Here is a 13421-nt window from a genome sequence, read left to right on the forward strand (position 1 = left end):
ATTAAGTACCAATCATATACTGGGGTCGATATGATTGACTTATCCCCTCCCCGCAAATTTCAGGCCTTGTGCCTATAGTAGAACAGATTATTATAAAGGCGGTGAGCTGGCAGAATCATTAGCATGCTGGACGAAATGCTTAGCAGTATTTCACTTGTCACTATGTTCTGAGTTCAAGTTCCACCAAGATTGATTTTGCCTTTCATCCTTTCGGGGTCGATAAAATGTAACCGGCTATCCCTCTCCCTCAAATTTCAGGCCTTGTGCCTATAGTATAAAGAATTATTATTATTAAGCACAGAATTTTGTCAGTAAACAGGTCACGGTCTCAAAGTGACGAAAATATTTTGTCACAAATTAAATTTAAATGTTGAAGTGAATCTAACGGTTTTTGTGTGTTTCTCAAATGGCTTATAAACACCTTCCATGCTGCAATTGTTTTCGTTCCAGCACACGATCTCAGATCAGGTCACTTGCTATGCAAGTACATCTCCGTAATATTAATGATAATATAGTGAAAAGACTTGGATGATCAGAATTTAAAGAAGAAAACCCACAACATCTTAATTTCATTATATAAGTGTAGGCATGGATGTGTGAGTAAGAAGCTTGCTTCCTAACCACATGGTTTCAGGTTCAATCCCTTTGCATGCATTTTGGACAAGTGTCTTCTGTTATAGCTTCAGGTTGACCAAAGTCTTCTGAGTGAATTTAGTAAGCAGAAGTTCTGTTGTGTGTGTATGTGTGTGAAAGACCTTGTGCCTCCTAGGAGGGAATGTGTTAAACGCATACATTAATACTTTTTTTGTGTTTTTGATATTCTTTGACCATCAAACTCCTTTTTGATGTATTCCAGAGTGCAAAAAGCTCAACAGAACAAGTGATGTTGGTTTCTGTCATGGACATGCCGATTCAATTCAGAATATTTGACTCTCTGACAAAGTCTGTTGGTTATGACTTCACTGTGGTTCCCTGTAACATGATTGGTTGTAATGGAAAGAAGGCACATACCAATTACACGTTGCATCCAAATGGTAAGACTTACACATTCCATATTTTTACACGGGGCAGGCATAGTTATAGGACAGCCTTATTTGTCTGTGTAAGTGTGTATAAGTGTGTGTGTGTGTGTGTGTGTGTGTGTATGTGTCTTTGTGCATACATTAATGTGTGTGTGTGTGTGTGTGTGTGTGGTTGTGTGTATTTGTGTATGTGGGTGTGGATGTATGTGTATCTGTTGTGCCTGAGAGGGTAACTTTCTAGGTGTTTGTGCCTGTGCTGAGAGCTCCTTTGGTCATGACTGACCATGGGATTGCACCTAGAAAGTTACCCTCTCAGGCACAAGCCTGGGCAATGATGTTTATGGAAGACCAGCAGTCGCCCATGCATACCGGCCTCCCCTCTCCCTGCCACCAGTGTTATCCAAGGGAAAGGAAAAGGCCGATACGGCTTGGCACATGTGACATTGCAACTCATTTCTACAGCTGAGTGAACTGGAGCAACATGAAATACAGTGTCTTGCTCAAGAACACAACATGCAGCCCAGTCTGGAATTCAAACTCACAACCTCATGATCGTAAGCTCGACACTCTAACCACTGAGCCCATGCACCTTCACATGCGTGTATATGTATGCATATGTGTGTGTGTGTTTATGGTCTGATTTTAATTCAAGATAGTTAGCATGATTGCAGACATAGCTGTGTGGTCAAGAAGTTCACTTTTGATCCCCTTATCAATACCAGTTAAGTACTGGGGGGTGGAGATGGGTCAAAACTTATTATTATTAATTAATGTGGCAAGCTGGCAGAACCATTAGCGTGCTGGGTGAAATGCTTAATTGTATTTCGTCTGCTGCTATGATCTGAGTTCAAATTTCACCGAGGTCAAATTTGCTTGTTATCTTTTCGGTGTCGATAAATTAAGTACCAGTTGAATACTGGGGTCAATGTGATCGACCGTCCCCCTCCCCACAAAATCCAGGCCTTTTACCTAAAGCAGAAAGGATTATTATTATTATTTTCATTAATGAGGGGTGAGCTTGGCAGAATCATTAGCACGCCGGGAAAAATGCTTAGCAGCATTTCATCTGTCTTCACATTCTGAGTTCAAATTCCACTGAGGTCGACTTTGCCTTCCATCCTTTCAAGATTGATAAAATAAGTACTGGTTGAGTACTGGGGTCAATGTAATCAACTAGATCCCACCCCTAAAAAAATTCAGGCCTTGTGCCTATAGTAGAAAGGATTATTATTATTAAGGTGGTGAGCTGCTAGAATTATTGGCATGCCAGACAAAATTCCACTAAACATTTATGTTCTGAGTTTAAATTCTTCTGAGGTTGATTTTTGCCTTTCATCCTTTTGGGGCTGATTAAATAGGTACCAGTTACGCATTGGGGTTGATGTAATCGACTTTGTCCCTTCCCCCAAATTTCAGGCCATGTACCTACAGTAGAAAGGATTATTATTATTATTATTATTATATTAGATTGATAGAATCATTAGTTTATTGGACAAAAAAGCTGTATCATTAGAGTTTTGGACAACTTAGCTTATAAAGAGCTGTATTTACTTACAGCTCTTTAAAGTCTAAGTTCAAATCTATTCAGGTTTGACTTGCTCTGTCTTTCTCCAGGGGTCAATGAAATAAAGTACTGGGTTTAATTAAAGTAACTTATTCCCACCAAATCTATATTTGAAATGTTTATTATTGTTGTTGTTTCAATAATCTTATTTTTATTACAAAATTTTGTTGTTGAAATAATACATTTCTAAATTTCTCAGAGAGATTTATGATAAAGTGACAGTATGTTGTCGACTTAATGTGACAGTCCCATGAAAGGGAAGAATGCTGCTGTTATTTAGCCCTAGGAAACACTGTTTCCTGTTGGACTTGACACATTTCCTGTGTAGGGTTAAATAACAGTAGCATTCTCCCCTTTCATGGGACTGTCATATCAAGTTGACAACGTACTATCACTTCAACTTTATTGTTATTCATATTATTTTCTATTTCCAGAATCTAACTTGGAGCTTTTCCTCACCATACTCACAGACCAACAACTTTTGGTGAATTGGACACACAATTTCCTGAGCAACCACAGTTTCTTTTATCATGTAGCCATTGAAGGAAAATATTCATATTTTGTAAATGCCACTCAACAGTTTTTGATTGATGTTCCATGTTCACTGGACAACGATCAAAATGTTGTCTTACAAGTTTCCATTCAACTTGTTGTGGAGACTGGAATCTTTCTTCCAAAAGTACAGAAAAATGTTACCATGTGTTCAGATACAGGATTGAAAACTTTTAAATTATCAAATGAAAATGTGGCTTCTAGTTCAGGAGATAGATAGACAGACAAACAGATAAACTGATTTGTAGACACACATTGTAGATTGGGTTTATTTTATAATATACTAATATTTTTTATAATTCAATTTTGAGAGATAACTTTGCCTTTTCTTGTTCTGCTATTTTTGATAGCTAAAATACACGGTGGGCTAGTGGAAATTAAGTCTTTGAATTTCTACAGTAATAACTTAATTTTGTCATTTTATACTTCTAACCATCAAAATTATGTATTTAAAAAAAAAAATGAAATTTAATTTAATTTTTGAGTTGCATTATTTTTGCGAAAGCTTAAGATAATATAAATATCACCCAGCAGTATTAATCGACGTCATCTGTAACTGGCTTCAGTCATTAGACAGTGGCCATGCTGGGGCACTGCCTTGAAGTGTTCAGTCAAACAAATCAACTCCAGTTCTTATTCTTTTAAAGTCTGGTACATATTCTATCAGTCTCTTTTGCTGAACCATTAAGTTTTGGGGACATAAACAAACCAACACACACACATACACCCACACACACATAAATGTTTTAAATATTTTTTTAAAGTCAAGTTATAAAAAAATTAATTATACAGGCCAATGGTTTGCACTGGTGTTTCAGTATTTTAGGGTTAGGATCCCTTCTTCAGGAAATTTACAGAGAAAAGGTGTCGGTAACTGATGTCGCTGCTCGCAACACCTTCCTGAAGAAGAGATACTAAATAGTTTTCATTGACCTGTATTATTAATAGTTTGTAACTTGCATTGTTTTGACTTAAAATATTTAAAACATTTTATATATCAGACAATGCTTTATAAAATTATACTCCTCTAGTATCTGTCTGTCCGTCTATCTATCTATCTGTTTTAATTGAAGTGTACAGTATTATATATCCATTACGGCTGATCTTGCCAATTGGTTTTGCACTGGGGATTCAATGGAGTGTTAGGTAACAGTTTGATTATGTAACCCTGCGCATATCAGAGGTTGTCATTATGAAATGGAACAGGGTGACTTCTCTCTATTGTTGGAGTTGAATAGATACATTTGGTTTGTGGTTGCTGTGTGCATATATACTCACGCACACACAAGATGAACAGCTTTCAGTTTCTGTTTATGAAATTCACACAAGGCTTTGGTTGACCTGGAGTTATATTAGAAGATCCTCACCCAAGGTGCTCTGCAGTGGGACTGAACCCAAAACCATGTGGTTGGCAAACAAACTTCATAACTATGCAGTCATACTTTCACAGCATTAAAGGGTAAAGATCCCCTTTGGTCCATGAATAACCATGGAATTGCACCTTGAAAATTCCCCTCCGAGGTACAAGTCTGGGCAAGGTTGTTTATGGAAGATCATCAGTTGCCCATGCATACCAGCCTCCTCTCTCCCTGCCACCAATGTTACCCAAGGGATATCCACAGTACCAATATTCAATATTAATTAACATTTTTTTATTAATGAAAAATTAACATTCTCATAACTTTGTTTAAATTGAGAAATAAACAATGAATTGCAAAAGTATTTTTTATATCATCACTAACTCATATTTATCATCATTTTTTTTTATTTATGACCATATTAAACTTCAAACATGAAACATAAACAATGTTATTGTTGTATTTTAACCCAGTAATGGACAACATGGTCCAAGTAGGCCACCTGTAGTCTACAGCATGTTTCATATGACCAAGGAAGTCACTAACAGTTTTCTTATCTAAGATAATCTAAAATCTAAATTAGCTAAAAGTAAATCTATGCATATCACATTATACATTGTATCTGTTATCTCTTACTTGTTTCAATCATTAGACTACGGCCATGCTGGGGCACTGCCTTGAAGAATTTTTACTGAGTGCCTGAATAACATCTCATAGCTTCAACAAAGCCTCAAATATGCAGAAAAAGCTATAATCTAATGAAATTTCATAAGATTATCATTTTTTCCTTTGTTATCTCTCTCTTATTACCGTCCTGTACTCAGCCAATACTTTGTTCTGAGGCATACATATACTGAGTTCTTCATCAAGTTATTGGTCTCACAATGCCTAAGTGCACTATATATGTATGTGATGGGCTACTTTCAGTTTCTGTCTAGCAAATCCACTCACAAGGCTTTGGTCAGCCTGAGGCTATAGTAGAAGATACTTGTCCAAGATACCATGCAGTGGGATTGAATTTGGAACCATGTGGTTGGGAAGCAAGCTTTTTACCACATAGACACACCACCTCACAAATTTTGTGAACCACCTTCTGAAAATGTTTGTGTCTCATTGGCTTAATCATAGCTTAACCCTGATCAAGTAGACCCAGTTCTATGTATCAGATTCACTTATAAAGCATTGGTCAGCCCCAGGCTATAGTAGAAGCTATTTGCTCAAGGTGCCACACAGTAGGGTTAACTTGAAACCACTTGGTTGTAAACTTCTTAAGCACTCAGTCACACTTGTGCCATTTGATAAATGGACTTTAATGTTTTGATTAAATATATTTTATTGTTTGCTTTCAAATATGATTCTTTGAAAGTTTAAACTTTCTTTTTATACACATTACATGATATAAAAAAATTATTGTATTTCAAACATATATCTAAAGAATCATATTTAAAAACAAACAAGGAAGTGTATTTCTGAAAACTATATTGAACTAAAACCAACGTTGAACTCTTTAGTGTTTCAACTGACCATATCTGGCTCAAATATTCCAATTGTTTTATGTTGAAACTTGCAACATTCAGCCTCTTATACTTACCCCACAAACACACCATCAAAATCTCAAAGTTCTGAGACAATACATAATTAATTCAAAATGATATGAATAAATAAGCATTAAAATTGACAAAGTAACCTGAATACTAAAGGGGAGGGGATAAGGTGATTATGTTGACCCCAGTACCCAACTGGTACTTACGTTATCAACCCTTAAAGGATGAAAGGCAAAGTCAACCTTGACAGAATTTGAACTTGGAACATAAAGACAGATGAGATGCTACTAAGCATTTTTCCTGGTGTGCTAACAATTCTGCCAGCTTGTTACCTGAAAGATAAATGGATATTAAGATGGTGTTTGGACAGAACTAAACAAACCACAAATATAAGATGGTGTTTGGAACATAAAAGTTTCTGACATAAAATGATGATTGAAGGTTTTATTTTAGATATAAAGTTTTTAAAATGCAAAGTTTAGCAGCATAGAACCAAAAGTGGTCTCACTTAATTTGATATGTACAAGAGTTTTGGTGTTGATTGCAAAAGTGGACGGTCTGAGGAGCATTATGGGTAATTTAGCAGTTGCACAGCAGCTTTCTATGTTGAGAATATGTGAAAATAAATTGCCAGCTAAATACAGAATTTAGTTCACAAAAGAAAAATTCAACTAGTGACTGTGTGTGTGTGTAAGAGTTGTGTGTATCTGAGTGTGTGTTTGTGTGTGCCATGATAAGATGGAAGAAACAGATGTTTGTAGTTGCAACGTGTTGTTGTTGTTGTTGTAGTTGTTGCTCATCTTTCTTGGTGTTGATAAATTATTAGAACCATGTCCTGTTAACTTCCTCCACTTCAGATATCTGCGTGACCTTTGATCTGACATATGTTTTAATAGTCAGAGATGCTCTAACACTGAATTAAGTATTGGCACATTTTTTCTGATTGGTTGCTGTTGTTGTTGTTGTTTAGATCAGGGTCAGCTTTGATTTAGCAGACTTAAAATCTAAAGGTGTTCCAGCTGTGGCCACCTTATCTATTTGTATATTAAACATTATATTCTTTCATGTGTGTGTCTCTATTTTAAAGACAGATGAATGTGAGATGTGAGAGATTTGGAAGCTATTTCTACCAGGGAGTCAAATTGTTTTGAGGTTCCTTTATTGGCTCATTTTGATTTGTTTATATTTTATAGTTGTTGTTATCATTAAATTTACCTCAAAGATCAGAGAGTCTCTCCAGGCTAGGCCGCTACTTCTTTGCATTGAGAATTAACAGTTCTGGTACTATGGACATGTGATTTAAATGTTGCTGGGAAGAATTGCAAGACAAATTCTTCAAGTTGAGCTAACTAGCAGAAAACCTAGGGGTAGATCAAGTCTCAGTTGGTCATGTTTAGGAATCCAGTTGGAAAGTTTAATGATGATTGCTTCTGGTAGGACCCTAATGACTCTACTCCCATGATCCTCCCAAGAATTGTGGGTGGAGAAGAGGGATGGATGTTGTTATTGTTGTTTAACCCTAGTCAGTTCTGATTCAGTAAGCATATGATATACAGGACATTCCAAATTTGAGCAACCAGTCGGTCTTTCTATTTTTTTTTTTCGGACAGTTTATTTAGAACCACATTATTCAATGTATTCTTTCTTTTTTTAAATAGTAGAGTGTGATTTAAAGAAATTTCAGCTGTTATTTCTAAGAACTCCTCTGACAATAAGAAAGGCTCCCTCTGTTGAATTGGATGTCTTATGGGTTTTTGCTGTTGTTGTTGTTGTTATTTAGCTCCAGGCTATCACTGATTAGTACATCTATGATGAAGAGCATTCAAGCCATGACCATCTAGTCTGATTTTAAAGACTATCTTACTAAATGTGTCCCTCTGCTTTTAAGACAGAGCAATGTGAGTTGAGAATGATTTGAATGCTAGTTTTAACAGCTGGTCTGACCATGAATCACTTCTTTTGTTGGCCTATATGTCTTATGCTTGAGGACAATAGAGATTTATGGATCAGGTAAAGTTGTCCTTTGATTCTTCCAGTTTGTTAAGTGAATTTCAAAAAGCTTTTTACTCACTGTTGCAAGTCACCTCCTGTAGGAAAGAAAATTCCAGAGGGCCAATGTTCAGAGGATAGAGGACTGAATGTAGTCCAGGGCTTGTGGATGGGTGAACATAACAGAGGCAACAAGAGGTGGAAAAGTGAGTGAGTCAGGGAGATGAGAGTGGGGAATAAACAAGGTTAGCCAGATCAGAGAAACAGGGGCAATTATAACGACAGCAGAAAAGACAGAATGAGGAGAAAGCACGCTTGTGAGTTAGAGACCGGAGTGTGTCCATTAGTGATTGAATGCCAATCAGTTGAGTGACATTTCTCTAGATGTCACTCAAGATGTCTGTGTGTGTGTGTAGCAGTAGCATTATCCCAGTACTCCATTGTGGGCTTCACTTGTGCCTTGTATGGTTGTCAGCAGCTGCTCGGGGTCGAAGTAGGTGTATGTGTGTGTATATGTACAATGTAAATTGTTTGTTCTAATCTACAATGTTCTGCTATTCCTGACACATTTTCATGCTGACATCCCATAAATCAAAAATAAATTCCTTATCTTTGGTAAGTGGTGAAAGTTTGTCTGGGGCAATAAGGCCCACATTCTGGAAATAATGTCCAGAAACCTCACTAAGACTATCCTCCAATGTCATGTATACAATTGTTTTGGCAGCATCCTTTGCTGATCGACCAGTCATGGAAAGAAAGAAAGACATAAATTTTAGAGTTCTACTTGGGTTACTTTTGTTCAAAATATTGGTTGCCACAAATCCTGGATTCATTGAATTAGCAGTGACACCAGTGCCGAAAAGTCGGTTTGTCAAGGCCTTTGCATGAAGTATATTGCATAGTTTGCTCATATGATATCCACTCAGATCTGGATATTTAACCTTGTTTGTTTCAGAACCTCGGTTCAATTTTGGTTTCTTTTTTATGTAATGATGTACAAAAGAGCTCACATTGATGATACGGCTTGGTGCTGATTTCTTCAGCAGATCCAGAAGTAAGTAAGTGAGTAAAAAACTCCCTAAATAGTTCACCCCAAATATATAATCAAAGCTCTGACGTGTAGTAGGTTCTTCAGAGAAACTTGTTCCAGCATTGTTTACCAAAATGTCTAACCTAGGTAAGAGAAATGAAAATTTATCAATAAGAAAAATGATACCAAAACCCCCTCAAAACACTCCAATAATTTGTTTGTTTTTCACTTCTCATTCTTTCTCACACATACATATACAGGCATATCTTCTCTCTCTCTCTCTCTCATGCACACACATATACTCTCTCTCTTCTTGTTTCACTTACCACATATACTTTCTCTCTCACAAACATATACATTCTCTCTCACATACATATACTCTCTGTCTTTCTTATATGCATATACTTCCTCTATTTTTTGTTGTGTCTAGGAAGAGTCATTACACCAATATTATTAACACATGCACTGGTTCAATTCCACTCCTTTATCATTAGTCAATTGGTTAAACAGTAAGTCGTTTGTTTTGTTTTTGTTTGTCAAAGCTCTTTTGTTGCGACTTGCAACCTTTTCAATGACTTTCTTCTTAGTCTGTTACAGAAGCTGCGTTTGTCTGCTTGAGACTTTGTTGCATGCATGTGTGTGCATGTGTGCTTGCATATGTGTGTATGCATCTATCTGCAAAACAATTTGTCTCTGTCGGATGTCTTTCCTGAGACATACCCTCCTAATACCCTCCCTCTCTCTGTCCTTCTACTTGAACTCACTCACTGCATTCCCTTCGCTTTCCCTCTCATACTCTTGCAAATTTACCCATTCACCCACCCACCCACTTCGATTTTAGCAGCTATTTTGTCAAAGCTATAATGGAAGTGGCAAAGGAGCATATTCAGCATATTTTGCTTTATGAGTTCAATAAAGGCAACAACACGACGGAAAGTGCGAGGAATATTTTTGCAGTATATGGAGATCAGACAATATGTCCTTCTGTTGAAATGAAATTTCAGTAAATTTCTATATCTTTGTGCAGCTGAGGATTGCTCTGCATTTTACATTTAATGTAATGTTCACATTGCTTAAATTAATGGAGTTGCATGAAACGATCGTACTGCATTAACTTTGGATATCCTTGTTGCTTATTTTGATTTTAATCACCTTATTTTGAAATTGTATGGATAATACCATACTTAATTCTGGTGCCTAAACTTAAGTACCATATTCACCTTGAATCTAAATTTATATATATATATATATATATATATATATAACATAGGTCATAAAACACCATTTTGTTTTTCCAAGAAAATTGATTTATGTCAAAAACTAGTCCTTTTCAGCAGTAGTTACTGTAGTACATAAACATCTACGGTTATTGTAAGAAATTATTGACTTCAAAGTATACAGTTTATATAAATTTTGTGTAAACTTCTGTAAACAACTTGTTTTCAACTATGGAGGTAGCTTACTAGTTTTTAAACCAGTTCTGTTACTGGCACATAAATATTTTCATAACTTTAAGAATGTTAGTTTGTTGTTGTTCCTGTTGTTGTTGTTGCTGTTGTTATTGTTGTTTAGCCCCTCCAAGTGAATTCTAATCTGACAGAGTTACGATCAAAGACAGTCCAACTGTGATCATCACAACTTTTTAAGGGATATATGAGGTGGTATCAAATGCTTTGTATGTATACACACACACACACACACACATGGAGACACAAAGTCAATTGAACAAATAGCAACATAGATAAGTGCTGTTGATGATGATGATGACGATCACCATGATGATATTTATATAGGGGTGTGTTAAAATGTTAGACCATATAGGTGAGTGTATATGAGAAAGGAGTGTTTAAGAAAGTTTTTATGCATACATGATTATTGATTATGTAAATACGTATGTATTTATGTTTGCATATATTTTGGATGTGGCTACAATGAAATAAAATTCCCTCACCTCTGTTCATTTCTGACAACCTGTCGTGCTAGTCTTCTCACAGACTCTAAATCACTGAGCTTCAGTTGTATTGTTCGGAGATTCTCGTTACCAGTTTCTTTGATAATGCTCTCAGCTGCTTTTACGGCTTTACTCAAGTTCCTGCATGCTAAAAGCACCCTTGCTCCTCGGCTGGCAAAATCTAGAGCTGTGGCATATCCTATGCCTGAATTAGCACCCGTAATTAATGCTGTCTTACCATCGAGTCGTTTTTCATTGTTGTAATATAAGCTTGAATTTTGTTCAGAACAGAACCTGTAGGCTTTGTACACTAGATGAATAATGGATAATAGAATAAAACCTAAAATAATGTGCGTCCAGTACATGGCCAACATTTGGCAGTGGAATTTTTCTATATTCATTAAAGATTTTTTAACACCAGAGATCTACGTCACTCTTTCCAATCTCTCATTCTATCCTTTTTGCTACTTCAATTTCTCTATTTATCTAGTTATCTCTGTCTGTCTGTCTGTCTTAATTTATTGTCAGTTCTCTTAATTTACCTCTCTAAATATGTCTGTGCTATCTCTCTCTCTCTCTCACACTCTCTCTTTGTCATTTTTTGGTTTAAATTTATTATCATTTCTCTTAATTTATCTAAACATGGCTGTGCTATCTCTCTTTCTTTCTCATTTTGTTACTGTTTGCTTACCCTCACCTTCTCTCACGTCCCATTTCTCTCTCTCTTCATTGTTTTTATCAGTTTAACTCACAGTATCTCTCTCTCACTCTGTCTTTTCCTTTCCCACACTCCCTCTCTGTCAGTTCCTATGTCTCTCTACATTCTACCTCTTCTCCTCTTATTGACCTGATCTTGCTATTGATCAATTAACTGCAGTTCAAACTCCATTTTTGATGCCTACTACTACGACGACGACGACGACCACCACCACCACCACCATTGAAATCTCAAAGCGATGAAATAATGCATGATTAATTCAAAACAATGTGAATAAATAAGCATTATATTTGCTAGAATAATCTGAATGCTAAAGTCTTAAAGAAAATCTTTTCTCCCTCAGGCAAAAATGAGTTGAAACTTATACATGCACCATAAAAAAACTAACATTTCTTAATTTTCAGCAATAAATTTCTTTATTACAAATAAGGAAAATATCTTTAGTGAGAAGGATGTACTTGTTTATTTTTCTACCAAATCTTGATTTAATATCAGTTAATGCAGGTCTCAAAGCAATTTCAATGTTCTTAATACTGGAGTGATTTTTCTTTTTTGTTTTAGTGCCAGTCAAGACTAAAAATGCTAATTTGCATAAATCTGATGAGTACAATGGTTTCAGTCACTAACTGGGAATTTTACATGAACACCAAGCCAACAGCGTTTAAGATTTTCATAGAAAATTTAAGCCTGGGAGTTGAAACATGTAGAATTTCTGCATAATCTCCCAGAGCTTTTAATGTCAGATGTTTTTTATGTGCTCCTTTTCAACAATGAATAAATTTCAAATCTAATCCAATTTGTTATTGGCTTACTTTGAGAAAATTGCCTAGTTTTTGACAAATAATTTCACATGTAATACATCCATTTAACAATGAACAGAACAACAAGACTTTTGTGGACAACATAACAATACCTGATATATCTCAGTAGTTCTGCTGAGTTTGTAGTGTCAGTCGTATCATCTAAGTGAATTACAAATTTGGAGCTTTTTATAATTCTTCCAATAAGTTGCTTGAATTGGTCATTGTTAATTCCTGAAATACAACTGCCAACATGAGGAACTTTCCTTAATTCATCTACAAATATTTTCCCATGAACAATTTCCACCATTTTAATCACGGTTAGTAACACAAGTTCTTTGCTGATGCTGTATGTTTCTTTTTTTTAGTTCTTGCAATTAAATAAACAGCTTCAAAAGATGCTCTTAACTATTTCACTATAGTGTGAATCTGATTCTCAAGAGATTGCTTCTGTTTACTGAAAGATTCTAAAGGCTTTTCAAAAAATTCTACAGGCTAAACTGTTGCAGGCAGAATGTCTTGAACCAAATTCTTTTTAATTGTCTAGGCTCCATACTCTACTTTCTGTCACCAAACAACCATTACAAATTAGATAGCCAGTAACGAAATAGAAGGGGATATAGCATCATACAACGTGGAAGACAATTGGAGATTTCTGCGGGACAACCTGTTGAAAGCCACCGACCAGATTTGTGGGTGGTGTAAGGTCCCCTCCCAACCCAGAGTAACGTGGTGGTGGAACAAGGAGGTAGACAGGGCTATTAGACAAAAGAAACAGGCTTGGAAGGACTGGAAGAACGGTGGTAGCAGGGAATTATACCAATGTGCCAGAAGGGAGGCTAGGCGACAGGTTTATTTAGCCAGAGGGGAAGCAGATAAGGAAAGATTTGCCA

At 36.1% G+C, this 13421-nt stretch overlaps 2 protein-coding genes across 3 annotated transcripts in view; one reads left to right on the forward strand and one right to left on the reverse strand.

Annotated features, from left to right (window-relative positions):
* Positions 1 to 4945, forward strand: part of LOC128250031 (uncharacterized) — a 15929-nt gene extending 10984 nt beyond the window's left edge. For both annotated transcript variants that reach the window (XM_052974657.1, XM_052974658.1), the window contains exons 6-7: positions 857 to 1034; positions 3021 to 4945. In XM_052974657.1, coding sequence (XP_052830617.1) covers positions 857 to 1034; positions 3021 to 3358 — 516 coding nt within the window. In that variant the 3' untranslated portion in view covers positions 3359 to 4945. The remainder of the gene's footprint in view (positions 1 to 856; positions 1035 to 3020) is intronic.
* A 1002-nt stretch (positions 4946 to 5947) lies between these two features.
* On the reverse strand, positions 5948 to 11526 carry LOC106875398 (retinol dehydrogenase 13). The gene is made up of 2 exons (XM_014923509.2): positions 11011 to 11526; positions 5948 to 9202 (listed from the first exon to the last, which is right to left on the reverse strand). The coding sequence occupies exons 1-2, from the start codon at positions 11409 to 11411 to the stop codon at positions 8584 to 8586; spliced, it is 1020 nt and encodes a 339-aa protein (XP_014778995.1). The 5' UTR covers positions 11412 to 11526; the 3' UTR covers positions 5948 to 8583.
* Positions 11527 to 13421: the final 1895 nt, after the last annotated feature.

Source organism: Octopus bimaculoides, chromosome 19 (assembly GCF_001194135.2).
Source record: "Octopus bimaculoides isolate UCB-OBI-ISO-001 chromosome 19, ASM119413v2, whole genome shotgun sequence".
In the NCBI taxonomy this organism is placed as follows: domain Eukaryota; kingdom Metazoa; phylum Mollusca; class Cephalopoda; order Octopoda; family Octopodidae; genus Octopus; species Octopus bimaculoides.

Coding starts and splice junctions, on each gene's coding strand:
- LOC106875398 (XM_014923509.2), bottom strand. CDS start 11,411: ATGAATATAGAAAAATTCCACTGCCAAATGTTGGCCATGTACTGGACG. Junction 9,203..11,010: donor GTTGTCAGAAATGAACAGAG/GTGAGGGAATTT, acceptor TCTCTTACCTAG/GTTAGACATTTTGGTAAACA.